At 40.7% G+C, this 27,961-nt stretch overlaps 2 protein-coding genes across 15 annotated transcripts in view; one reads left to right on the top strand and one right to left on the bottom strand.

Moving 5' to 3' along the window:
* Positions 1–5,339, bottom strand: part of LOC126853649 (collagen alpha chain CG42342-like) — a 135,267-nt gene extending 129,928 nt beyond the window's left edge. For all 11 annotated transcript variants that reach the window (XM_050599544.1, XM_050599548.1, XM_050599542.1 and 8 more), the window contains exon 1: positions 4,008–5,339. In XM_050599544.1, coding sequence (XP_050455501.1) covers positions 4,008–4,398 — 391 coding nt within the window. In that variant the 5' untranslated portion in view covers positions 4,399–5,339. The remainder of the gene's footprint in view (positions 1–4,007) is intronic.
* Positions 5,340–5,414: 75 nt separating this feature from the next.
* LOC126853641 (DNA replication licensing factor Mcm6) overlaps positions 5,415–27,961 on the top strand; it is a 35,211-nt gene continuing 12,664 nt past the window's right edge. For 2 of the 4 annotated variants that reach the window (XM_050599524.1, XM_050599527.1), the window contains exons 1-2: positions 25,424–25,703; positions 26,013–26,412. The gene's annotated coding sequence lies outside the window, so the exon portion shown is untranslated. Of the gene's footprint in view, positions 5,627–25,423; positions 25,704–26,012; positions 26,413–27,961 lie in introns of those variants that run through there. The other 2 variants (XM_050599526.1, XM_050599525.1) reach the window with 2 other exon arrangements.

Below are 27,961 nucleotides of genomic sequence, written 5' to 3'. Positions count from 1 at the left end.
TTGAGGGAGAAAGAAAGAGAGAGAGAGAGAGAGAGAGAGAGAGACGAAAGATCCTCGAACGTCCATCGATTTCCCCGAGGCGTGGAAAAACGCTCGGATATAACGAGAGAAGTATGCGGCGTCGTTGGAGACCGTGTCGTTTCTTACCGACGTATCCTTTTCAGAGAGAGATACGTATCTTCTCCCTTTCCCTTGACCCAATCGTTCTGACAATTCGATCGCGATGGCCTGACCACGCATCGTTTGTCACACGGCCAATCGCATTACGGCGTTATCACTCCGCGATAGTATAGTACATAAATGGGCAACAACGGCAGGAATGGAATCGGCGATAAGTGTGCTCCGAAAAGCCTCGATCGGCGAAAAGTTCGTATTTTATCAGCTATTACTTCTGTTATATAAAATTGAAACTCGCTAAGGATACTTAATGATACTTGTGTCTCACTATATTTCCCAATCTTCCGATCACGCTGTTTTAGCAATATCGTTCGATCGTAAAGCACGGTGAAATTTCAGTAACATAGAATTTGTACGGAATTCTACGCGCGGTATTTTACCCGATCTATATTGCGTTTCAGCGCGAAGAAAATTTCCAATAATAAAAAGTTCGCGTTTCAGATAATATTAGGTATCCGCGAATCACGACGCGTCGAAATTTCTCTGCATTTCGCCTCGCGAATAAGATATATCATAAATAAAAATCTTCGTTCCAAAAGAAATTTTATTTCCTCGAAGCTTGTCCAAGTTCGGTGATTTCGCTCGCGCGCGTGGGTATTCGCGATAGTGAGAGCGCGTAACTCTACCCGTACAAGTTCCACAGAGCCGAGCGGGACCAGGAAAGGGAGGGAGGAAGGGAGGGAGGGAGGACTGACGAGCGCGAGGGACGCGATAGATACGGCCGCCCTTGCCGTAGCTACGTTAGGGAAGGCAAAGATTTATGATGCCGGTGCGTCAGCTCGCACGTCTCAATTTCGGGACGCCGTGGCGAGAGTCAACGGGAAGAGAGAGTTCGGCTTTCTCTCTTTCTCTCTCCCTGCCACCCCTTCTTTGTTGCCTGTCGCGCCGAGGACGCGCGATAAGGAAAAGGTACGGCTACCGAGAGAACAAAAAAAAAAAAAGGAGAGAGGAGTGGACGAGATAGCGGCGGGACTGCGAGTACAGGAGCGAGGCTCGGAATTAATCCGACCGGGAGGGCGCTTCCCTTGTATACGCGCTTCCGTTCCCGTCCGTACTTTGCCGGAAAATAGTTTCCACCTCGGACCACTCTGGCAGCGTCCGACAATGGAGTAATTATTGCAATTAGCGAGCTACCTACCTACTCCTTTTTCTCGCGCGCTTGTGAAAGGACCGGCGCGGAGATGAAGGTCAATATTTTTCGCGCTTTTTCAAAATCGCGATTTCGCAAGAAGAGCCAATTGCATCGGCCATCGTAAAGTGGCCCTTAATGATGCTCGTAGCTATATCATTTGTTCCATATAGACACATCCCCATCATCAAGAACTACATTTATTGCTCGTAAAACCATTGCGAGTTCGATAATTGCAAGTTCCGATCTTCGTGTTGTAAAATGACATGAAAAGAAGTGTGGCCTCTTTGCATTAAATTTCAAAATACATGTATCTTTTTACGTATATTTTTTTATTCGAATATTTTATTAAATGTCTTGTAAAAAAATACGCATATGATGTTGAAAAATATTTTTGATAAATATTGTCGAAAAATATTTTATTTTTATAATGATAAAAACACGCAAAACTTTTTATTTCTATGTTTATTCAATACAATATTAATTAATTCGTTACCGTCCAATATCCATAATAATACGCGTAAACATCGATCGCTAAAAAATGCAAGCATTTATAATAAAACAAACAACAGGATTAGATGTATGTATGTAAAGCAAAATAAACAGATATTTTCACCGCACTTTTTTTCGTCCTCATAACACTCTCTCGCATTTAACCGACACGTATGTGGAATTATCGTGACACGAGTACACACCGCAATTACTGTAGCAACTATCGAGCCATGAAGCCTTGATGAAAGCTGCAATGAAGCAATCGCGCATCTGTCTTAATGACAGGAAGAGCCTCGTGCACAAAGCCACGTCGATTTCACCAAGTCGACACTCAAACGATCTCTCTCTCTCGAGTTATATTAGTCGATCAACGACGATCATAAGATGCATCTCTATATCGCGATCTTCGGCTCACGCGGATGGAATGTTGACGGGCGAGATAAGAGCGCTGAGAGAGAAGGAGCGCCTCTCGTCGTCGTATTGAAAGTGACATTTGCTCGGCGGCGCCTGATCGGAATGACACGAGAGCTTTTAATCCGAAACCGTCACATCCATCGCCAGAAGCGAAATTTAGCCGCCGTGAATCTCTTTGAGGCGATTCTTTTCGCATTGCGTTCCGCGATTCTTTGGATTCGCAGTTTTTTTTTTCTGACGTTTTTGCGATTTCGCGTTCTGCCCTTTTGCTAACTTTGTTTTGTCATGAACAAAAGTTGGGAGAGAGAGAGAGAGAGAGACAAACCATGGAATTTACGGAAAATCACTTGGCAGAATAGAGTTTCAAACAAAAGATATTGCGAAAGAAGTGCAACACGCTTTGTGTGCAAGCATATCGAATTGGCAAAATGGAATTACGAGTCTACCGTTGTAATAAAAATGTAAATGTACACATGATGATATTAGAGGACAACAGATGATTTTTACGATCCGCTAATTGCAAGATTTGCAGTAAATTGATAGACAAACTCTTTTCCATTTTCCGACTTTATTCGTATTATAAATATTTTTTTTTGTAACTTTAAATTTATTGTCTTCTCCCACAAATTAAAGAAGAATAACGCAAAAATTTCGTAGCAAATTAAGTTCATTCATACGAATATAAAAAAAAAGTTTGGTTGCACTTATTATATAATCAGTCTTGTTACATTTAAATAGCACTATCAATTATTGATAATAGAAAAAACATGACATTTGCGAGTCGCCTACGCTTTCTTTGATTTATCATTTTACAATCTCTTTACAAAGTTATTATAAGTAAAAGCCATTTTACTGGAAAAGAGAAATAGTGAGAATTCTCGACGGTTCCGCTTTAAAATTTTTCATAAGGAAACTAAATTTACGGTTTCACGGAAATTTTTTCGCTTACTTCCTTTACAGTTTGCAGGACAATTCGTAAAACACATGGATTTTGCGTTACAAAGAAGAATTCGTTCCAGAACATGAATTAAGTTTGCCAAAACAACAAAGGTCAGATGCAATTTTGGAATCGCTATAAATTACTTATAAAGCACGACCGTCCTTAGAAATTAGCACTTTACTGGCATTTCGCATATTTAATTGTCACCAAACGTTTTCACGTGTATCCGAATAGAGATAATATAATTCATAGTCATAACATCAAAATTCGGATTATAAATATATCATTATTATTTCGCTGAAAAGAAAGCTACAGTTTAATATTATATATTTTTTGTATGTATAAATTAATATTTAAATTAATTATTTTTTATTTTTTCAATAATTAATAATTAATTATTAAATTAATATATATTATAATTTGCTCCAATATATTATAATTAAGTAACGTATAATTCAGAAATTATATGGTATCTTTTAGTAATATGTATTTATACTATCCACGGTATTATAATAATCAGAATTCGATCATTAGATTCATAATTATTTTCGTTAAAAAATATCTATCGATTAAAAATATTAAAATCACACTTACATTAATATCTTTGTAATTCCTAAGAATTTTTTACATTATGTAATGCTATAATAATTTACAATACATGACAACTGAAATTTTTTCTTCCTCTATAAACATTCATAATTATTTTCACGAAGAAATAATCAGAGTATTTAATCAAATGTATGTACGCAATTGTCAATAATATGATATATCTCGGAGCCACATTACCAGTAAAGTGTCATCAAGGACAAGACACGCGTCGTAGACAAACAATGTCAAAACAAGGACATGACTTACCTGCAGGACAGTTGCATCGCGCCTCAGAGACCTCGCGCTTGGGCCTGAAGATGTCAACTGGGGCGAATTGTTGCGTCTGTCGCAGCTGCTCCTGTACCTCCGACTTGAGCCTCTGCACCAAGACGTCCACCGGCGACGATGACTCCTCGATGCGGAGGCAGTGCGCTTCCAGACTTGCGATCCTGGACTCGAGATTGAGCTCGCGGTAGAAGAGCACGCCGGACATGACGAGGCTGGCCAGGCAGAGGGCACACATGGCCCAATTGAGGCCCATGGTTCCCGCGCGTCGGGCCTCGTCGCGAAACTTTCGCGGCATCGACGCCTCCAGGCAGGACGACGATCCCTTGCTCGGGAGCGACGACCAGGATTCAGCCGACGGATCGGTCTTCATCGTCGTCGCCGTTGTCGCGCACGCACGCACGCACACGCACTCGCGGATCTCTCTGCCGGTACGCGCTTGACAAGCGTCCCTAAGCGGCGCGGCGCGTCATAACCCGCGCGACGCTCGTCGATGCGCCGTCGATGATTGGCGCGGTAACAAATTCGCGTAGATAAACGAAGCGATGATACGACGGCGATTATAATAATATATACCTGGGGACGACGGCGAGACAGTTACAGACGTCGCGGCGTCATCGTCCATCTGGAATGCATCCTCACGCGACCACTCGCCCCGTTATCGCGCCCCCTCCCCCACCTGCTTCTGTTTACCGATGCCGATTTTATTCGGAATGCCTAGATGGTTTCGATTTCGATTATTCGCGACAAGCAAGGACGGGACGATGATCGGCGCGCGTGTCCCGAATTGAAACTGACGCACGTTCTTTCGCGCGTTCAACGGCAACGTTCAGTACGATACGATCGTTGCCGGTGCCGTGGCGTACTCGCGTTTTCGTCGGCTCGCGCACTTTCCACACATCGGCCGGTGACGGCGGGGCGTCGATCGTCGTCTCGTGTCCGCTTGTTCCGTGAAACACGAACGCAACATACGCTCCGCCTCTCCTTCTCCCCTAATTTACCGTCGCTCTTTCCTTCCTTCGCGGATGCGCTACGTAAATCGAACGGAAGAAAACGCGCCGTCGTCCGCCAAACTTCTCGACGATCGCTGGGCCGCTGCTTCTCGGAAGAAAGCTTCGACGAGACAAACTTCACGGCGGGGGGACGCGAAAAGAGAAAGATAGCGCGCGCGAGAACGAGACGAGCGTGGCGTAGTACGTCGAACGTATTTCTCCGGCCCTCGTTTTTACACGTCGTCGTCGTTACGAGGGAGAAACGCACGGGACGACGCACATACGCAACGCACGGTGTGACAATCGCGGTACGACTGGATGTGGTGGGGCGACGCTACGCCGCGAGGACAGAGGGTTCGTCGCTTCGGCTACGCTCGGCAATACTCGGCGGTCTTCGCGTCGCCGCGCCGCGCGACTACTTCACTCTACCACCGGCCGACACGTCGGATGGTGCGCGCGTGTAGGACGTAGATCGCTCGACCTAACGGCCACTTCCACTCGCCGCACTGATTCACCTCCCCGCGTTTCATTCTCTTGGCTCGCCACCTCTATCCACCACCATCGCCACCACCCTCCAAGCGGATGGGATTCGGCAGCGAGAGAGACAAGGTATGGATCTCTTTCTCATTCCTTTTTGTCTCCTCTCTCCCTCTCTTTTTTTCCTCCGCGTTCGATGTCCATTATCCACTCGGATTACAAGCCCGAGTATATTTCGCTTTCGTACGCGCGTAAACGGCTTTAACATCGGGGAGATTGTTTTTCGTCCTGGTCTCGGCTGCTGCCGAGCTGCGAACGCGGCGGCTGCGAATGCTCATGCGTTCGCCTATATTTCATCGATGAATGTCTCGGGTGTCTTTTATTGTCCGCATATTATCGTCTGTACCATATCCTCGTAAAATCGTGCTTTCTCTCTCTCTCTCTCTCTCTCTCTCTCTCTCTCTTTCTCTCTTTCGCTTTCATATCGAGTTTCCATATATTGCGAGAGAGAATATGCGTCAACCTTTTTAGGAAATTCGAAAATTATTCGTATTTCGTAAAGATTGTAAATCAATGATGATTTCGTCAATCATTCTTTTTATTATGCGAAAGGACTTAATACACAATAATAATAACATTAATAATAAACAATAACGAGAACGTCAAACAAAATTTTAGTGAAGCGTTTTTTTGATGATAAGCGTATATACTATCAGACAAAACAAAAAGAGAGTATACTGAAATCTCTTTATATGTTTATATCTATGTAATTTTAATTAAAAATATTTTTTCTAGAACAAACTTTTATTCTTTTGTATATATTCGTTAAAAGCTTCACCATCTCACATTTTAATAAACGTTTTATCACGAAAAGAATTTCAATGTAAAGGCAAAAATTAAAATGTTAATGTTTGCAAGGAATTTTGCTTCCTGCTGTTTGTTCAAAAAATTAACTAGAAATACTACGTACTCGCAAACGTAATGACAGAGAGAGAGAGAGAGATCAACTTTTGTAGATTAAAAATATTCTAATGTATTTCTCTCATACGGCTTACTACATTATAATTCGAATCGAAATTTTTTTTCTACTTTTGATCTCAATTTTTAATCCAACATCTACTTTGACACATTAAGAAATCTGATCGTCTTTTTTTGAAATCTATAATCTTATCGAAAGCCTCTCTTTTCTAAACAAGTAACCATTCGTGTCCATTCGAGGTACAAAATAGGATTTAATTCTTATATAATTCAATTTCTATATAAATTAAATCTATTGAAATTTTCTCGACTCCATAAACATAAGAAAAGGTTAAAGGTTGACATTAAAAAGAAACAAAATTTCGAATCGGGAAAATTAAATACTTTGCAGCGTTGAAATCTTTTTTGAAGTTACAAGGAAAGATTGAGAAATAGAGTGTTAATTATTTAATTGGTTGACTATTAAAATCAATAGCCTGCCATCGTTTAGAATAATTAAATGGGAAGTCAGCAAATAAGAGTCTTTTCTTCTCATTTTGCTATTCAAAATATAAAGTCACTCAGTTCATAAACTGTATTCAATAATCGTATTTAATAATTCGATAGAAATATTGTCGGTTTATCTTCCTCCGTCATCCGTCTTATCTCAATATGAAACGACGTAATGAATTAGAAATGTATACAACTGCTTATAGTCCCTGTATAGTTTCAACTTCGATCGTACAAGTTCTAAATAAGGAACAGGGTCTCGACCGTTGATCTACCTCGCTGGTTTTATCGAAAAAAAGAGAGAGAAAGAATCATAGTATTTTTATTCTCTTTGTATATACAGGATCTTCTAAATCTAAAATATAAACCAAATTAATTTGAAGGTTGTATATATCATATAATTAAATCTTAATTTAATTTTTGTAAGTGATACATCAAAATTTTTATTTCGTTATCTTATATCTTTAGCTTCACTATGTTTACATTTCTCATGTTTACATTTCATGCGACTCGAAACAACGTCTGGCGAAGGATAAAATTAAGCTTACGTGTCATTTTCGTGAGAGTAATGGATGTTTCGAAATTGATATTTGTTTAGACAATCTTCGTGCGTTGGAGGGTCGCAATCGTTTATGCAAAGTTAATTTAGGATCTCTTTTTTTCTCTCTTTCAATTTTATAATATATTTATCTTGATTATAACATAAACTTTCTATTTTTAATATCGTTATTTATGATATTTTTCATCACATTTACATACTTCGTTATTTGGGAAATTAAAGTTTTGTCAATTACTTAAATTAAATTTTGTCAATTAATTAAATTTTAATGGATTAAAATATGTAATTCGGAATATATTAAATTTTAACAAAATTTTTTGTTTTTTAAATCCAATAATGAAATACTTCTCGAGTTTAAAAACGCGCACGGATAAAAAAATATTCTCATTCTATTTTATTTAACGGTATTCTTTTCTATTTGATTTTAAACATATCTGTTTCTTTCGACCGATTGTCATTTTGCGACAAGGTAATATTCTTTCCCGACTCTCGCCCCTTAGTAACTATTAATTAACGATGGTCCCAGAGGTAGAGTGCGATACTTGAACTAGGACCGTGTGAATTCACATTCAATGCTCTCCACATTCGGGTCTATCGCTCTCATGTAAGTTCCTCAGACATGCATAGATTTCATTCGTTTAATTTGCGAACATGAGGGCCTTCTTGTACTAGGTCCTTGCGTATCTTTCTAAGGCCTCAGGCGGTCATTTAATTCAAGCGCATAAATCTATGGTATAGTGAAACTGTTATATTCATGCGACGCGCAAGAGCGTGTACGATAGCGTTACACACGCAAAGTCCTTGGCAGACATATAATATTTTATTACTTAAGGAGGCAAAAGAGGTTTATACTTTGATTTATATAAGGTGTTTCTAAATAAGTGCGAAAAATTTTAGATGGTTCTTTGTCAAAAATTGAAGAGGACTTTTCATATAATTACTTCTATGTATCCTTTTATATTTCTTCCCGAAGAGTTACATTCTTCCAAGGGAGAGGTGAAAAGTATTTTTTTTTTTTTTCAAATTTTTGACAAGCCAGGAAAATGAAATTTGATGGAAATTTTCCATTGATAGAAAGATACTTATTAATATTTTCTTAATTTTCCCATATCGTTATAAGGGAAAACTATCAACTAGTCAATTTTTTATTAAAACTTTTTAATGAACCATCTGATCATGTAATCATCTAAAAATATGCATTGGAAAACTTGATTCTTTTAGAAACTCTTATTTTTTTCAAAGTAAAATCAAGACTTTTCAAGAAAAAAAAAAATAAAAATTGAATTTTAGAATAAAATAAAAAAGCGAATAAAACAAAATTATAATAAATATTGAAAAAATGGATCTTAACTCCAAAATTTGAAAAGAAAAATAAAAATTTAATTTTTACCTCCCCCTTTGGAAGAGTGTAACCCTTCAGGGAGGAATATAAAAATTTGCGTTATCTAAAGACCCGCCTTAATTTTCGACAAAGAATCATCTAAAATCTTTCGCACTTATTTAGAAACACCCTGTACATATTTACTTATATAAATAATGTAGAACGTTTATTGGAACGTTTTATATTTCACAACGTTTAATAATGTTGTATCTCTATTATACGGATCAATTTGTTTCAATCTGAAACCTTCGTACCTTCGCGTCTCTCTACAACACCCGATAACACCGAGTGTATTAACGAGTATCTCGAAATCTGGGCAACTATCCAAGATTATCCATCGGATGTTTGTTCCTGAGGTTGCGCCAGCGCTATCCGGCTAGCGGCAATTACCAAACACTCTGTATTAGGGAACATTGATCGGCGGAATCGATCGTGTCCCCGTCGTTGTGTGCACGCGCGGCGGATACGTACAACGAGAGAGCGACCCCTCGGCCTACCCAATCGGCTGGCTAGGCAGAGGAAGCGATTATACACTACATCCTGGAGCGCGCTCGTTCCGTGCACGCTCGCTAAATCGAATCGAATGCCAGCCGGACGGCGTGTGCGAGGAAATCGTCGCAAGAGACGAATCGATACGATACGATACGATATGAACGAGCGATTGCGCTGTTTGTACGAATATCTGCGGTAACTATTATCGATGGATGTTCGGCAACGTGCGACGACCGGCCGTTGCTCTGTGAGATGAATGTTTCGCGCGATTGTCCGCTTCCGCTTATTAATTAGATGTAGGTGTGCCTATATTAAAAGGAAAATTATACGATATACCAACCCAACATTCCAAGGAAAAAGAATATGTATAAAAAAATATTTGAAACTATTAAAAATATATATTTTTCTAAAGGAAATATACATTTTTTTAGTTGAAATATTAAAAAAATAACAGAATAAAAAATATATATAAAAAAAGAAACAAACGAAATAAGATGTAGATATCGCGTGCTATTTTTGGAGAAAAAAACTATTACACTTTCAAAATATTATATAAAAATTAAAGAGAAAAGACTATTTATATAATTCGACAATTATTCTAAAATTTATTAAATATTATTTGTGCGCTAAATATTAAAAGAATTCTCCGTTTTTAAATCGACAAAATTCCAATCTACATGATCAGGCCTGTTAATTGACACGATCATCGTCGGAATAAGTCTTTGTTGGAGCGAGCATCCTTTACGATCGTAACTCGCGAGTCTCATCAAAGCGAGGAGAAAGCACCGCGTCTGGAAGTTGCTGTAGCGTTTCGATGCACTGCACGCGTCGCATTCCAATCTCCTATCAGCCGTCGTCGTCCCGAATTCACTCGAGGGACCCTTCGAGCCCGACGACTCGTTTCTCATTTTCCCAGACAGATCGGGCACGGCACGATCGGTACATCATTCCGCGGGTATAAGAACGTCCCTGGCCTGACGCCGATATATTTCTTGTATCCGCCGTCGCTGCCACTTGCTTACACTTTAATGCCCCCATCCTCCTTCTTTTATCTCGCGGACCAACCAAAGACAGCGAGTCTTAAGTACGGACAAATTGCTCGAAGAGCAATTATCCTCTTACCGCTCGTAGCACTAATCTCTGGATTTCCGAAACGTCTCGTACACGGCTCCCTTGGATGGGAAACAGCCAGCGAACATGGAATTCCTCGATGCTCTCCCCATTAATTCCCATCTCTTGCTTTTCTGCTCTTGCTTTCTGCTTTCTTATCTCTAGCTTTTTGCCACTACGCGGATATTTTTTTTTTTTTTTTTCCCGTCTCTTTTAGATTCTAAAGCCCGCACTGGATTACACAGCGGAGATTGGGATTGCATTACGCTTGTACAATAGAAATTGAGAAAAAGATACGAGAGGGAATAAACATCTTCTTGTTTGTCGCGCCACAAGCGAGAATACGTTCGTGCAAAAATTGAATAAACGAATTAAATAATTAAATACGAATTAAATAACTTTTCGTTAGACGAATATAATAAAATATGGATTATTACAGATTAAAGTCTCAAAAATTAGATTAACTCATAAAATAAATTCAAGAGCGAGGAATAAGCCAGCGCGAGTGATGCAATAAAAACGGTTGAGAGCCGCTCTCGCTTTTCGTGGAGTGACCAACATGCGTCGCGCGATTAAAAAAAATCATCGCGGCCGATGCCCTCTTCACGGCACGTTGGTCGTATCGCGTTGGGGTAGTGCGGGTATGCGTTAGTATACGAGGCGGCGTATCATGTCGCGCGCGTTTTATTCTCCCGCTAGGAAGCAGGCGGAGTCGGTGACGACGAGACCTGTCCGCGCGCTCGCTCGCTCGCTCGCGAGGTGAACGTGCCTCTCGCAGGGGGCTAGAGATACGCGCGATGAGGACGGGGTGACACGAGGGATGATCGAGAGGAGCGCGGGGGATAACGAAGGGACTGGGTATACGTACGTATCGGTGGGCACGTTCGCCGCGCTGAAGCAGACTCTCATTTCGGGGGCGAATCCGAATCCAGCCCCCGCGAATGTGTCTGCACGTGCCGGGGAAGGGGAGGGGTCGGGGGTCGGGGACGGGTGAGTTAGGGGCGGCAAGGGGATGGCGGGATGGAGTCAATGCGCAGTTTGTATTCCGCTCGGGAGGAAAGACTCGTTCGTTACACCGTATAGCTCGACGCACTCGCCGAAACTCGTCCTCGTCGCCGACGTCCGTGTCGTCGTTGGATTCCTCTTACCAGCTTTATATTCATAACGGGCGTCGCGCGAGAGAAATACGAACTGCGAGCGCGATGTATTAATTTCCCGTTAGAATGGCGACGATTTCTCACTCGCCGATTTATACCTATAACTTCTCCCAGTTAATGTTTCTTCTCTCCTTGATTACTACATCACATTCTTGTTGTCATCAGGAATTCTCTTCTGCTCTAACTTTATGTTTACTTATTTATTATCTTAAAAAAATATGATAATATAAGGATGTTTACTATTTATCTTATCAAAGCGGAAGAAGCATGAAAAATATTGAACAATTATACATGTTTAAAATCCGAATTTACGAAACCGCAATTGTTGAAGCATACAACATACATTCCCTTCGAAAATCATTGATGAAGACAGCGGTTATTTCAGAATTTTCCCTCTGTTATTTAATACGGCCGTTTAGTTGTCATTTTACAACGAGTGTTGAACGTCTTTACACGCGTTTTACGATCGGGTTTGGTTTTTTTCGTCAGCTTTTACTCGCTTCTCAATCGTTTGGCGAAATAGTCAGAGCGACAAAACTTATGTACGGCACATTGCGGTTGAGACGAGGGAGCACAAAGGGAGGGGAAACGGTATTTCGATCGCTTCATTTAATTTTACGACAGCGTCGATCGCCACGTCGACATCCACGTGGACGATGCGCGATTGCTGGTCTGACGACGCGGTCGTACCGTGAGTGCCTGAGAGTAAATGCAATTTCGTGTTTGATAGCCGAGTTTCCGCGAGTCAGCACCAGATAGCATAATCCTGTCGATGGCAGACGTCGTATTGAGAGGTGGCAAAACGAAGGGAAAGAGTAGAGCGAAAATGGATAGAGAAAAAGATTATTTATCAAATAACTCCTCGGAAATCATGGTACGCAAAGATTTAATAGTATCGCTCCTTTCAATATACTCCTGACAAAATTATAGTGTTTAAAATTTCTCGTTTTGACATTTCTCGTGATAATTCCGTATTGCACATGAATAGTGCTCCTTTATTTAAATTTTAATTATATAGAGAAGAATTCTGTGCATATGAACATATCTGACACATTATAAACAATGAAAACAAAAAAAAGAAAAAATATACGAGAAACAAAAATATGGAAGAATGGGAGAGAGAGAGAGAGAGAGAGAGAGAGAGAGAGAGAGAGAGAGAGAGAGAGAGAGAGAGAGAAGGCGATAGAAGGATTCTCGTATCTCACAGCTCCGGCGCGACTTGAACAGCGCGATTGTTTATTTTCATGCGAACGATAGCGGCGGGCGACGCGGCTAATGCTGGGGTGACAGGACAAGTGGATACTTCCCTCTCCGCACGACCGGTCGCGGATGAAGAGGCGCAACGAGGGGTCTCGTCATCGTTATTGGCCGGACAAGGAGCGTGTGCGCGCGGCGGCGACTTGGTACTTCCGAACTCGGACGATAGAGAGAGAGAGAGAGAGAGAGAGAGAGAGCTACCGGACGCTTCCCGGATAAAGGCCGGAGGGACGAGGATAACCGGATAGCCCCCCTCGGAATACCAATGGCGTACTCGGCGGAATCGAGTTTTCGAGAAAAACGGCTTTAAAGTTGAATGCGGCGGAACGAGACGAAGAGTATCCCTCTCGACGGAAACTCCACCCTCGAGACGCAGCGAGTCGCAGCGATTTTCTTCGCAGATGGCCAAGGCCCATGTTATAAAAACATACGATATACCGCAATTTTTCCTATACCTGAAAATTATCCCTTTTCTCGTGTTATCGACCACGTGATATAGCTGGTGATTTCTTCATTGCATTCAAATGGATACCTTTGCTTTTCCGATTGCCGATAAATATTGGCGGTGTGCCGATCGTAATCGCAACGAGGAAATAAATGATAGCGCGACGCGTACGCCATTGGCATTCTAAGATATTTCGACGGAATCGTTGGTCCTCGCTATATTCCTCTTCTGGTCTCTCTCGATCCGTTGAGAGGCAATCTTAGAAACAGCTGACGGAGGTTACGAAATTAAGAAGATTACCATCGGCACGTCTCCAATGCTTCATTTCTTCATTCTACGCCGTGGATTATCCAACACATGTGCTTCTCTTCTGGTTATCAACCGAATGGCCGGTCGTCAAAATGATAGATGTTTTTCAACATTAGATATACATATATTTCGCGGAGATTTTACGAGAACTAATATTGTAATTTTGTTTCCCCGAGAGAAAGAGAGAGCGCGCGTTTTATTATCAAAACTTACCGTTACGGGTCAGAAAACGGATACCACGAAGCAATTTACGATAATTAGATACTTCTCTCCCTCCAATTCGCTAAAGTCGTAATTGTCTCGCTCCAGTTGTTTTCTCTACAAAGGTGTTCCAGACAACGTAATTCACATTTAGATTCTTCGAAAAACTTAAGATTTAATTTTCTTTTAGCGCGCGCGCGCGCGCGGAAGGAAAGACTTAATAAGAAATTATTATTTCCGTCTACTTAATATACAGAGACATAATATTTTTAAAATTACTGCTCTATTTGTTATAAAATGTAATAAATCTCTCCTCTTTACAATTTTTTGTAATTGTTTTATGCAAAATTTTTTATTTGCAGTTAAAATCTTTAAGATTAACATTCCATTCATTTCGTAGTCTTCACCATTTGAGGTTTTATTCGGCCAGTCGTAATTTTCAATCGCTGACAGCTCGAGAACTATTCATTCCTCGACTGTCGAACAACGGCCATTCTTTTTACCTCTCAGACTCCATTATCTACCGCTGGAAATTTGCGCGATTGGTCGAACGGGCATCCTGGTACAATGCGAGCTTTCTATTGCCCTCGCTTCGGGATTTATCGCATCGAGAACGTCTCGGACGTTCGCGAAAAAGGGGGCAAGTGAAATAAACAGCCGGCCATTCGTACGTGGATTCTGTCGGCGCAGTTCGTAGTCGACTCGTGGCCAACTCGAAGTGCCCTGTCGATTTGGGTCAAGCACCCAAGCCCCAAGCTTGACGAAGCCACTCTCGTAAACATCTGCGAGATATCGCCTTTCGAACGATAATACTCTACACCCTGATCCGTCACGCGGCGGCAAAGATTCGAGTTCCGCGTCCTGGTGTCGAAACAATAATCAAAGTGTCGCTCTCGTATTCGCTGCGATAATAATCGAGATATCATACATTTACCGTTGTTCTCTCTCGCGTCGAGCATGAACGTTGATGAGAGTCAATTGGATGATTTTTATCACTCGATAAGGAGGTGCCTTGTATGAAGTGATTAATACCTGATTCATTCTTAATAAATAATTGATGCACTCTCTCTTTCTCTCTTTGCAATGATATTTAATTATGAAATTCTTATTAAAAAAATTTCAGGGTTATTATAAAAGATTGAATTAAGATTGAAGAATGAAAAGTTCATTTTTATTTAAATGATGAGCATACTTATACAAATACGTGTGTATTTCGTGCTATACGGATCCCTTTTGGATCCTCAGGTTTTGGTAGTAATAATTTTTTTTTTAATGAAGGATCTTAAGTACCATAGAGTATTTAAGAAAATAGTAAAATTACTATATAGAGTTCTATAATATTCTTTTAAGAATAAGACAAATTAACATATCATACATAAGCTGTAAAGCTTCTTCGAGAGACTGCAGTATGTCGCATGGAAAGATTTAAATATAAACGTGAGAGTTTATGGAAGTTCCTTGAAAATGACGAGGATTTCGCGTGAGGGACAATTTCCTGAGTTTAGAAACGTGTTGGAGATAAAAGTGTACATGTTACTTAGGTACAACCTGCGAAGTGACATAAAGGAATACACTTATTTTATTATGCCTTTATAGAGGAACAAAATTCTTTTCAAATGCATTATTTTGTGATAAAAATTTTCCGAATCGAAAGAAATACAAATTATGCATTATATATATATATATATATATATATATATATATATATATATAAATTTAAATATATATATATATATATATATATATAATTTTACAATTTTAAAATTTTAATTTTAATAATATACACATTTCGTGACGAGCAGTAAACATGAAAAAACGGGAATAAAAAATGTTCGCACATACACACGCACGCACGAACAGAAATGAATAAAAGCAGAAAGTTCTTTGCAAAAAAAATCATATTACCTCTTGTAATATCCGATATATCGTATCTGGTATATCGTGTAGGATGAAAAGCTTATAGCTTTTTTGCATTACGCGGTGCGTGTAATTTGTCGCGTCTCACGCGTGTCAGAAATAGAAACTCGCGTGATCCGGTCAGGCTTTATTGGGTACCGCGCTGTCACGTCATCGTCTTTCGTCACGCATTATCACAATCGCGGGATCTGTGTTTTCCGCTGACGAGCACGACCGGCCGTTACTTCGCCTGTTAGTCACTACGCCTGTGTACCACCTACTCGACGACGGGGTTAAATCGTCTAATAAACGGTCTATGCAGACGTCGACGTAGTCACGAGAGAGCGAATAAAATTTTAGATGAGACTTTAGAGATAAGAATTTTAGATAAGATTAATTGTGGACAGAGTTATCGGCCTTGTTAAATGAATAATTAAGAGAGGAGAATAAATTAATGACGAAATAAATAATGAGCAGTGAATATGTAATGTAATAGTCTTCGTTCCAACATGAATGAATATATTATTATTAAACGTAATGAGAAAGATTTTACGAGAGATCTCGTTTAAATATACGCAAGAAACTGGAGAGGTACAGAAAGATATTACATATATAGAGGGAAAGAGACATATCTTCTCATTCTGTACCAACGCGAAATAATTTACGAGCCGCGTCATTTTAAATATTGCGTCATTCGACATAAGGGATCTACATTCTCTACGTTACTGTCACATGCCTGACATTTACGGGAAAGAATGACTTAAAAATATTCTGCAAAAGAGAAAATGTATATACGAGGCGCACGTATATGTTTGAACGTCATATTTCACGGGGGATTTAGAAAACGCATTTTCGTAGTCGCATACGTCCTTCACAAAATTCTGACCGTAGAGATCGTGTAGCTTACCCAAAGGTATCGTCGGCACGCGATTAATGTTCTCCCCGCAAATTGCTGCGCGCAGCGACAAATAGGTCAATTTGACGTATATTTCAATGTGCGCGATTCATCCATTACCGCAATTTATCACGCCAATTATTGCAGCAAGATTATTATTACCGCTGCAATTAACAATATAACACATATTGGTTCTCAATCCTTTGCTTTTCAATCGTTATTATTCTCCCAACATGCTCGTATTGAATTCTTTCTGAACATTTGTATTCAAAATTATGGATATTTCTTGTAAAATAACAATGCCTGCACGTTTAATAAGAGATAAAAATAAATGAAAATTTCTCTTTTTTCTATTTAATTTTAATGTTTTTTCATATATAAATGTTTTATTCTGACAATGTCAGAATAAAACTATTCCACTTGGTTAAGATCCATGAGAAATGTTACTATTGTTTTCAGTTCTTTATAACCATTTTTCTCGGCGAATTATGTATTTTTCGCACAAAATTTCACGAAAGTTCACTCCGATCGAGAACTTTGGTGAAAAGCTTTTGAAGATAAAATTTACTACATATAATTTACCAACAATCGAAACTTTTTCTCCAGATAAAATTTACTAGCAATCGAACTAATCATATCTTTTCCGATTTTCTCGATTTCAAAATAGATTACTCAAAGTATTTACGCTATTGCTAAATAAAAGCGCGCATATCATGGTCGTATGACTATGAAAACGTCGAAAAGAGGTAGAGGGAAAAATTGCCGATTTATTGCCAAATTAAAAAAGATAAGAGAGAAAGAGGGAGAGAGAGAGAGAGAGAGACCGATTATTGCTTGTACCGGGTCCGTGCGTTATCGATTCAGGTGCGAATTGGACGCCATATGGCAGTGCTTTGAAGACGACTTTATATCGGTATGTCGTCGTCCTTCCGGCATGTTACACGTACGTACATATGTTGTGTACGATGCATCGCCTTTCCACGTCGCCGCAGTGCCATTAGCCGGGAATTGCCGCGGCGATCGTTTGCCGCTGTGCATCGGACGGCCGCGCGACGCTTTAAGTGGGTGGCACAGACGGCTCCGGCCTGAGTACTTTGTGCGAGAGCAAGGCGGAATTGGTTTAAGCCCCATTACACGTGGACATGTACGCGAGGGCCGCGAGAACAACGTGTACGACGGCTCTCGCATCGTAGCCGAGAGAGACTCGATCCGTGTCGAAATTTTCGCTTCTATTTTCAACTTCAATTCCCTCACGTTTATGGATTCCAGAGGATTTAATAGGCCTTATATAGGAGTTGCAATGTATAATTATTACCCATCGTAGATTGGCGCAGATTTCGGTACAATCTCATCAACTTGATTTTACAATCTTCGCCCGATATTTTTTTCATAAATAAGATACTGACAAATGTTATTCAACGCCGAATATATGATTGAATTTTTTATTGCTATTAGAAGAGAATATCTTGGCTAATATAATTTGGAATTTCTATTTTTTAAAGTTTATTTTTTTTTTATTTAGAACGCGTATTTATACACTCTTATCGCATTCTCTTTCTCTCTCTCTTTTATCTCAAGTATATTTTTGTTTGATATATATTTATACTCTCTTCTATTACATATTCTTTTCTGTTTCTCGCAAAAAGTTTCTTCCAAGTAATGTAATAAATCTGTCTTTTTCTGATTCTCTTCCTCTCGAGTACTTGACTATAGAATAACCGAGGAGAGAACGGAGGCGGAAGCGTGAGTTTAAAAGATCTCTCAACATGGAGGTCTCGAATTCCCGACATGTAATGCTCGACAATAATACGATTGTTCCGAGTGGCTTTAATGCGCGCTTTGCGTGATGCTGCGAATGACTCTCGAATGTGAAAGTATAGGTCATTTCGCAATGTATATTATAGTGGAAGATGACGTCGGTATTTAAGCAGAAATCACATTTAGTAGACACGCGTAATGCAACTCTTAGTTTATCGATAAAAATATTACACAATAATATCGTCATATTTTATAACTCAAGTAGTATTCCTGCTATCTGTTGTTATGCAAATAGAAGTTTGCGAGGATGTATGCAACCATTGCTGAAGCATAGTAATATATGCAGATAAGGTTTAGTGAGGTCTCTGCCTCTATAAGGTGTCTTTTCCTTTACATTGTAGTATTATATGACTCAGAAATGATAATTTCCGACTTGGCAACTTTAGCTTCGGCACAACACATGCTCTCTTACGTACAAATTTCTCTTTTCTTATTTCCATCTTATTTTAAATAATGAGTCGTGCTCTCCAAAATGACTCTTATATAATCTAGTACTATTGAAGATTAATAAGTATAATACACTATGCAATACATAGAAAGCAGAATCGCGTAAGACGCGAAAGTACGATGAATATTCGCATTTATCATTCCTCACACAATGTGAGACCTTGTACTCTTGCACTATTAAAGAAATTCCATGACATATGATGTGCCGGCACGGTAAGAGTAAGAATACTCACATATTCTCCTGAAGTCCATTTATTTCTTCGAGGAATCAAAAATATCGTCCCTTCTTTTCAACTATCTGTCAAAATTGTTTTTCCTCCTATTGATCTCAATTTTCACCTACTTTATTATTTTAAACAGCGAGATTATTTTTTTTTTTTTACGACACACGTTTAATCTATAATTTTGTCGAAAGCTCCTCTTTTGAATCCCTGAACGAGAAACTCTTACTGTTCATTTGAGGAATTCAATTCTTTCAATTTGAGTTAAATTTCTTTTATCGAAACCAATAAACGTGAGAAAATTGAGCAAAATCTCGACTTGTATGCGAAACGGGAGCAATTCGTTATACGCCGCAATGTCGAACAACGGTTAGTGGCTGATCAATGAGACCTATGGTTACATGCGGGATCACGTACGTTGTCGCGGCTGTTGGCCGACGATGTTTCACTGGTCGTGTCGAGTTACAAGTCCCCTAAGGTAATAGCGCGTACGTTATTCAATACCTCGCGCGCCGCGAAGAAATTTTTCTTCGTCGCCGCGCGCAACAGTCTTACCTTTTGTCAACGTTTAATTGCCAACAAATGCATACTGAAATTTGATACACGTGATTACAACGCCAGGAAAGATATCCAAAGCGGTGCACCGCGATCTCATGAAAATTATATTGCTCACTAGATATGCTTTTGCAAATCTTATTTCCATTAAATAATTATTAACATAAGAAGAAATAATTCATTTTTTTTTTTTTTATCAATATACTTTTTTTTGAAAATTTTTCCTTGATCTAAAAATATTCAACGATTATTTAGATTAAAAGTTGACTGTCACTGTTGTTCACAGGCGGCAATGACTTAAATTCGGGCAGATTGTTAGAAAGTGACAGAGAGGGAGAGAGGGGGATTAATCGGAGTACGGTCGGAGTACGTCTAGATTGCACTGTATTCACCGAGCGGATTTTCCGCGACACTTCGGTGGCATCTGTGTCATAAGCGCGGTAACAAGATCATCAACAGGATGCGAATAACGTGCGAAGTCGAGATTTCTTCGCCTCGGAATACGAGGAACATTTCACTTCCAGTAAGAACGTATTACTCCAGTTTTAACGAAATCTGTGGTAAATGCAAAATGTTATATGGAAGATAGTTGATACGAAATTGTGATAGGTTGTAGGCAGACTACGCATACACCGACTACATCTTCGATATCTTGAATAATGTTAATAAGTTTAGTAATTTAGTTTATTCTCCTACATTACTGTAGAGTTAGAGTTGAGTTAAATTACGACCGCAAGATGTAAGTTGAATTATTAAATTATAATTAGTCTTGTAACAAAATTATTGTATGAATTTAAGAGAATGCGAGAGAGAGAGAGAGAAAGAATTAACTATATTAATTATTGTCGTGATATAATAGGTGTATAAGGATGGTACAAAATTTATTTGATTTATATATACATATATTTGAATTTTATTGCAATTGGCGGATTTTGCGATTTGCATAGGATAATAATAAATCCGCGAACATTATTAATGTGTTTGCGGTGCGTACGCATCTTTTTACATTGCATACTTGCATTTATAAGTACAAAAAGAGCTGGTAGAAAATTATAATAGTGTCTGCATCGAATTAATGAGAACATTTTTTTTTACGACTGCAAATATTCGCGCAGTGTTTACGTGAATTCGAGTTGCTGTAAAAATGCGCGGAAATATAAACGGAGATTACGATCCACGGCTTTGTGTCCTCCCTCGAAAATACAAATCGCGCGAGCACATACTAGGGTATCGTTCGACCTAGTTTCTCGCGAAATGCGAGAAATGCCGTCCCTGCGAACGAGAGGAATCAAGAGCCGCGTGATCGATTACTGAGAACTGTCGGCGCGATAACGATTCTGAGCTACGATTATAACGATTTACGACACTCGCGGTCGGCGCGCGAGGGTGGGATTTATTGCAATTTATTGCGGGCGCACACTCGCGAAATGACCTACGGTACTTTTCGCGCCTAAACAGGAAGGATGGAATTTGCGTTGTTCGTGTAAAGACGACGTAAATATCCGAGTCAAGCTTTTTTCTCTTATTTTTAATCTGACATTTACTTTGATGCCTTTAAGCAATTTAATCATTCCTTTTCAAACTATTTAGTCTATATAAATTTGCCGAAAATTTCTCTTTAATAAGCCTTTAACATAAATGGAAAATTGTTCGTTTATTGCCTATATAAACGTGAGAATATTGAGGTTGAAAATAAGAACAAAATTTCGATTAAAGTCGCCGTTTTTCTGTAATTGAGTCTCCTGCCGCAAAAGTGAAAAGCAAATCCATTGGCATCATTCAATATCGACTATGATGAAATATTACGATGCTGTCTCGGGTATCTTAAATACCGCAACTGTCAAAGTTTACACGTGCCGTATATATGACGAGCAACTTCCGATCTGACGAGTTTTTTAAATATTTGCGTTTCTGCTTTTTCTGTACATCCACTCGAATGTGACGTATCCGCGGCTTTAATTCCCTCGCAAAGCTCTCTCGCGACAATAATAGTGTATATTTTCATTCTCGACAAAGAGCGGACCATTTCAAGTATAAACAGATCGGGAAAATATGTGCAAACGAACCGCGAGTGTGGTGTGAATGTGCGGAGAAAATATCTCAAATGGATTGTCGGAACCCTCGTATGAACGCGCATAATGTACAAACAGCGGACAGATTTAGACAGCTTCGTCGCGCCATATCTATCGAGGCTATCGAGAATTCAATTTCCATTCGACACTCGAATCCGCGGCTAGCATTAATCCTCGTAATAGGATGCCATTTTTCATGAGGGAGATTAGCAAGGGATGGAGAGGATGCTTCACGCGCGTCCACTTTACACTCATCACATTCAAATTCATGGATCGCTATGTTTTTAATTTTTTTTCTTTTTTATATAAGAGATTGAATATTTAAACAAGTTAAAAAGTATTTATTTCATAATTTAAAAAGAAATAGATTAAGACTTTAATTTTATGAATCACTGAAACTTTGCAGGAAGCGAGTTTTCATGTTTGAAATAATTTAATGCATGTCTATAAAAAAAGAATATAAAGATATTAATATGTAGTGAAAATCGTTTTAACCAGACCGACTCATAGTCTTTACATCCTGCTTTACATTTTACGCAAATTGCTCTTTTACAATTGCTCTTCTCGTATGTATCTTATACAGCTGCCTGAATTTTGTATGTTTTATTGCTGCTTGTAGGAACTATCAAGCGCCGTGGACTCTAGCAACGTTAATTACTACTTTCTTTATTAAAATGGAGATTAAAAGCGCTGAGTAAGAGCGTGGCGCGCGTCAAAAGGATTAATAAACAATTTCCTTGAATTTTTAATAGGCGCGCGTAACGAGAACGCATACGTATAAAAATTCAGAATTTAAATATCTCATTGTCGGACCTCCGTTTAATCTACTTGCTAAAATCCTGAAGTACGACCTCACGAGCGAAAATCACGAAGCATCCTTTCTGTTGTCGAGCGCAAACGGGATAAAGGAAACTCGTTCTATCGTTCTATCGATTGTCAACTATTTTCTAGCGAGAAAGAGCTCAACGGTTGGGACGCAAGGGGCGAATGTCGACGACTCGCTCTCAGGATGCGATTAAATTGCATTGCGATGTCATTGGCTGGGTTCACCTTTCGCGAATATCCGGTCGCGCTATTAAAAAGTTAACGACGATTATTATGCCGATCTTGCGAAATTGCGAATGGACGGCGAATGGTTTATTCGTCGCGTTGCGATGCATTAGCATAATCAAATTATGCGCGCCGTGGTCATTGCTAGATGACGATCCGCTTTTCCTCGCGTTTAACTTTGCATTTAATTTCATGATATCGAATGCAAATTGTTCTTTTGTGCGGGAGATGCGATTTATTGGGGATAATTTATTATATTATGTTCCTCGGTGGAATAATTATATCGTCAAAAGAATAATTGATCGAGACTAACTAGGTCGCTCGCTGAGAAACGATCGTGCGCTTGTTCTGCATCCAAAGTCTCTCGCTGGTGCTAAAATCTGTGATTATCCGCGTAAAATCCGGATTGGTTGCAAAACCGTTGAGTTAAGCGTGTATCGGATAGAAAAGTTTTCGAGTAGTAATCCGGCGGATGGTAATTTGCTCATTTGTACGCGCGTTTGAGCGGCAACGTGATTAGAGTCTCGGAAATTTATTCGTCCGGCACGATTCCGTTTACTTGTTTAGTGCGAGAATCAGAGAAATATATATATATATATCGCCTCACGAAAGTATGGACGCTTTAAATTCGTGCGCGCATCCCTTCGTCTCCTCCCAACAGATGCCGAGAAAAGAGTTGCGATTCCCGGCACGTTTCGGCCGACCTGAGTCTGAGAGTTCACGTCGAGGTTGTAAAGTCCTAATGACGAGAGCCAACCGTCTCAGGAAGGAGTGGAGAGGAAGGGGACGCGAAAATGCCGACTCGACGGGTCACAAACGAGTTTTCCCCTCATAATTTCTTCGTAAACTCGGCCGTTCATAGAAATCACATTTTCGAGATTTCGCGAGGACGATGGTCGAGTCCGTGTCTTTTGGCCGCGCCATTTAGCTTCGCATCGGTGTGTAATATCCGTGTAATTTCTGCCAGCTCAATTTTCATTGCCATTTGTACACGGAAATGAGTCTCGCGGCTAGTCACACGTGACGATTGACACGGGCCGCTGCCGCTGATGATGTCTCTCGCACCGCCTCGCTGATATCGATGGTATCACTCGAGCCGGACGTCCGCGCGCGCGCGCGCATGTAACGCAGAAAGGATCTGAAAGAACGAGAGAGATGTTATTTGCAGACGCAATTATTCTTCCGAAAAATGTTATCTCGTTGCATTTAGTTACGCTAGACTTTTATTTCCGTGTCAGTGCGTATAAAGATGAAACGATCATATGATATATGTCAGACTACAACGCGTGACTTGTAAAAGTTTTTATTTTAATTTTAGCGACACGATTATCGACAAATTTTAAGTTGATATTTTCTTTTACATCTTTTATAAGATGTTCTCTTCAAAACATCTTTATATAAAAGATTCTGATTTTTTAATATCTTTAAGATTCAAAGAGATCTCTAGGACGCGGTTTATAAAATTTAAAAGTCGAAAAGATTTTCTTTAGTTAAAGAAAATCCGATTTACCGCGGTCAGAAGGTTAAAATATTAAGGTTTGAGCTTCTAAACTAACATGCTTCCTTGCGCCTAACTCTTCTACGAATCTGTCAGAGCGTCTCTCTCTCTCTTTACCGCAGTCACATCACATCACGAGCGTGTTAGCCTCTTCTACGTTATCCGCACCAAATTACTGTCGCGACGTTAATTTCTCGTCCGCAACAAGAAGAACACACATGTAGCAACGGACAGCGGAACTATATTTAACTCTTGCAGCGAGGCGTCGCCACATCATCTAAACGATATGAAGGACAGGACGGGAGTCTGATAATTAGACGCCTCTATCTAGTTGCAAAGTAATTAAGCAGCGATTAAACCGACGACTGTCAATTAATAGCGCGAAGCGACACCAAGGCCGCGGATTCGAGACGATAGGGACGCGATGAGGGGGAAGCGGATGTTACGGTCGAGGGAAAATGGAGAACAAGATGGAAAGAGAATGGGGGTGAGAAACGGCACGAGAAAGCACCACACAGGCGCGTCTCGTCTTCGCCGCGTGCAATCCGAGCGGAAGATCTCGTTACGTACGTCGGTTTTGCCTCGGTGTTTCTGCAGCCAACACACCGAGGCCGTGTTGCTCGCGCGCGAATGAAACGGAATGGGCGCGAAATTTCCGCGCGAGAGCACGTTCGTTCTCTTCCAGGTATAACCCGGTATAACCTGGCCGTCATGAGGCTCGCGCACAATACAATACAATGCGATGCCGTCGCCGCCGTTGCATGGAATGACAATGCATGTCGCTCTTTCGCTTTAATTAAAGGCGTAGTTCGGCCAAATGTTGCCGTAGCCGCCAACCATCCCCGGTTCTCCCCGCAATCTCCCCCTCCTCCTCCTCCTCCCCTGTCCTCCCCTCCCTCCTCCCCCGTAAACCCCCGCCGACTTCGCACTCCTGTCTATTCCGGCGCGCCGTATACGCGAACGCGGAACGTATGTTGCTTAATGGAGCGGCGCGTCCGCCGTGCTCTGTAATGGTACGACACTTTGCACTCGCGCCGGAATATAGCACGTTAAATAGCATTATCGTCGTGCCCGTGGGTTTCAGGAGTCGAATACCGGACGGGTAACGATGATGGTCTCGGGGGTGAATCTCGGTGATGGAAGTTAAAATCTCCCTCGGTCCCATAGCAAGTACGCACAGTAATTGGCCGTGAAAGTAACGGCGATACTTTTGGTGGCAGGAGGGAAAGTTGAAGAGCGGAGAACTATATTAAAAGCGAAGTAAACGAGTGAACGGAAGCGGGCTGTAATCGAGCATCCTGGAGACACATCGAAGGAAACTCCGTCATTTTCGTCTCGAGAATGAAGAAGTTTTTAGAGGCGACAGAACAGTCTCTGATGTACGTACTCCATTATCAATTTATATATCTCATATAATGTAAAATTCTTTGTATTGCGTGAAAGACTCGACTATATAAAAGGAGGCTTCATATAATTATTCGCGTAATATATTGTGTGCTGGTGGTCGTCAGAGTTCGGTTTTAGTTTCGAAACCCATTTCATGCAACGATCTCACTCGACTATTGTTACCGCAGCCGCTATTATGCGAATACGCTATGACCGCCAACGTGATACCCCAGATAGCTTTACACCTCTAGCCGCGTCTTAGGCGAAAATTATACCAAGTCCCTATGGCGCAATGTTTGCAGGTGTAGCGAGGCTGTTATATGGCAAGCCATTACACAAGTGCGCAAGTTGGTTACCCCTGGAAGTGAAATGAAGACCATGATTTAGCCCCGGGCTTTAGCCCCTAGATCCTTTTGCGGGATTCTCGCGCGCGGCAGCTCTCGTAAGCGGTCGTCTAATTTGAGAATGAGCGGTCTACCGAGATCCTCATATGTGCGAGAGATCTTTATGCTCGCCAGACGCCGCGAGATTATCTAATTATCATTTAGTGAACCACCTGCACGTCTGCATACGAATATGTGTGAGAGCGTGTGCGCGGAGAACCTTATTTCGGGGAGACTCTTCACTTGTCCGCGATTCTTCTCGCAACATGCACAACCGGTGTTCTCGGATATAACCACAGGCGATCGTTTTACGATACAGGTAAGACCATGGGAAGAAGGTGAATGCGTAGCGGTGAACAAGTAGCCGGAGTATACCGCGCGACGCGACGTGAAATGATGATTGAATGACTTTACTATTTTTCTTTTTACGAGCCCGCGCCATTCGATTCCTCCTGGCACGAGGAAATGCATTTACATCTGAAAGAAGAAGGTGGAATCGCATCGAGATCGGTGAAGCGCGAGATTATCGAAACCGCGCGCGGCGCGTCGTTTCACGCCCGCTACTGTATCCTATAAAGAAGTCGCCTTTAAGATTTAACCGTGAGAGTCTCCGACGTTATACCGTGGCAAGGATATTGATCGACACATAATCTCGAGTTCCTGAATTTCCGGAAAGTCTGTATTAGACTTAGAATTTTACGAAGGATCTCGAAAGGAAAGAGCGGAACATTATTGTATAATAAATTATCATTACCGTATCGTTATCTCGTTAAATAGAAATTTATAAGATGTATATATATATATATAAAAGATTATAAAAGATTATAAAAGATTATATCTACGTCATTTTTTTTTATGTAAAATATTATCCAATATATCCTGATAGAGATTATTGAATAATTATAATTAGGCTTTATATATATATATATATATAAAAATCTCTAGCAGGATATATTGGATAATATTTTACATAAATAAAATTACGTAGATATAATCTTTTTTGAATGCAAAATATTATTTTTAATGCAGATATCAGAGAGATATCTTCTTGTATAATGTCATATTCTTCAACAACGTTCTCCTCTCACCGAATCGCAACACGGTAGAAGTTATCGGGCGTTCCGAGAAAGATATTTTAGTCCGGGCAAAAATAAAAGTGGAAAAAGTTACGATATAGGAGGAGGAAGGAAGTGAGAGAATACTGAGGTGAGGAGGTGCGCGCCGGTCGTTCTTATGCAAAGTGCGAATCGAGCGACGAATTTGCAGCTCGCCATCTGCGGTTTTCGCCTTCAATGTTCCTCCCTGTACATTTCTCCATTCGACGGAAGTCAATCTGACGTTTTTCGTTCGGCGCGACAGCCCGGCTTTTGCCCTTCGACCCCTCTTCCTCCTCCCCCCCTGATTTTTCGAGTGTGCGTCGTGCTCTTCTCCACGGTGCTCCTCGAGCCAAAGGTACTAGTCGATATCGAGGCTTTCCAAGCAAATTCTTGAAGCCGCGCATAAAGCGGAGGATGGAGCTTTGCTGGTGGCAGGAAGGCTAGAGAGGAGGAGACGCGAGAGGGGGATGATGGCGAGATGAGGAAGCGGCGGAAGAGAGGAAGAGAACCGATGCGCGGATCCATTCGACTCTATTCAAAGGAGGGGAACCACCGTCGACACCGCATCTGTGGGATACGATGATGAGGTTATTCCGTCCTCCTTCCCTCAGGAAATGACGTCACATCTCAATGTAATAAACACGAATATAAGTAGTTCCTGCGGCCGGTTCCGACCGTGGGCCGATGCGATCGAATCGCGACGGAACGGAACAGGAAACACGAAGCGAGTGGCGGCGGCATCGTCACCCTCTCACGCGGCCTCGCCGAATA

This window comes from Cataglyphis hispanica, chromosome 12, assembly GCF_021464435.1.
Source record: "Cataglyphis hispanica isolate Lineage 1 chromosome 12, ULB_Chis1_1.0, whole genome shotgun sequence".
Taxonomy (NCBI): domain Eukaryota; kingdom Metazoa; phylum Arthropoda; class Insecta; order Hymenoptera; family Formicidae; genus Cataglyphis; species Cataglyphis hispanica.
This window is presented reverse-complemented; position numbering and strand designations above follow the sequence as displayed.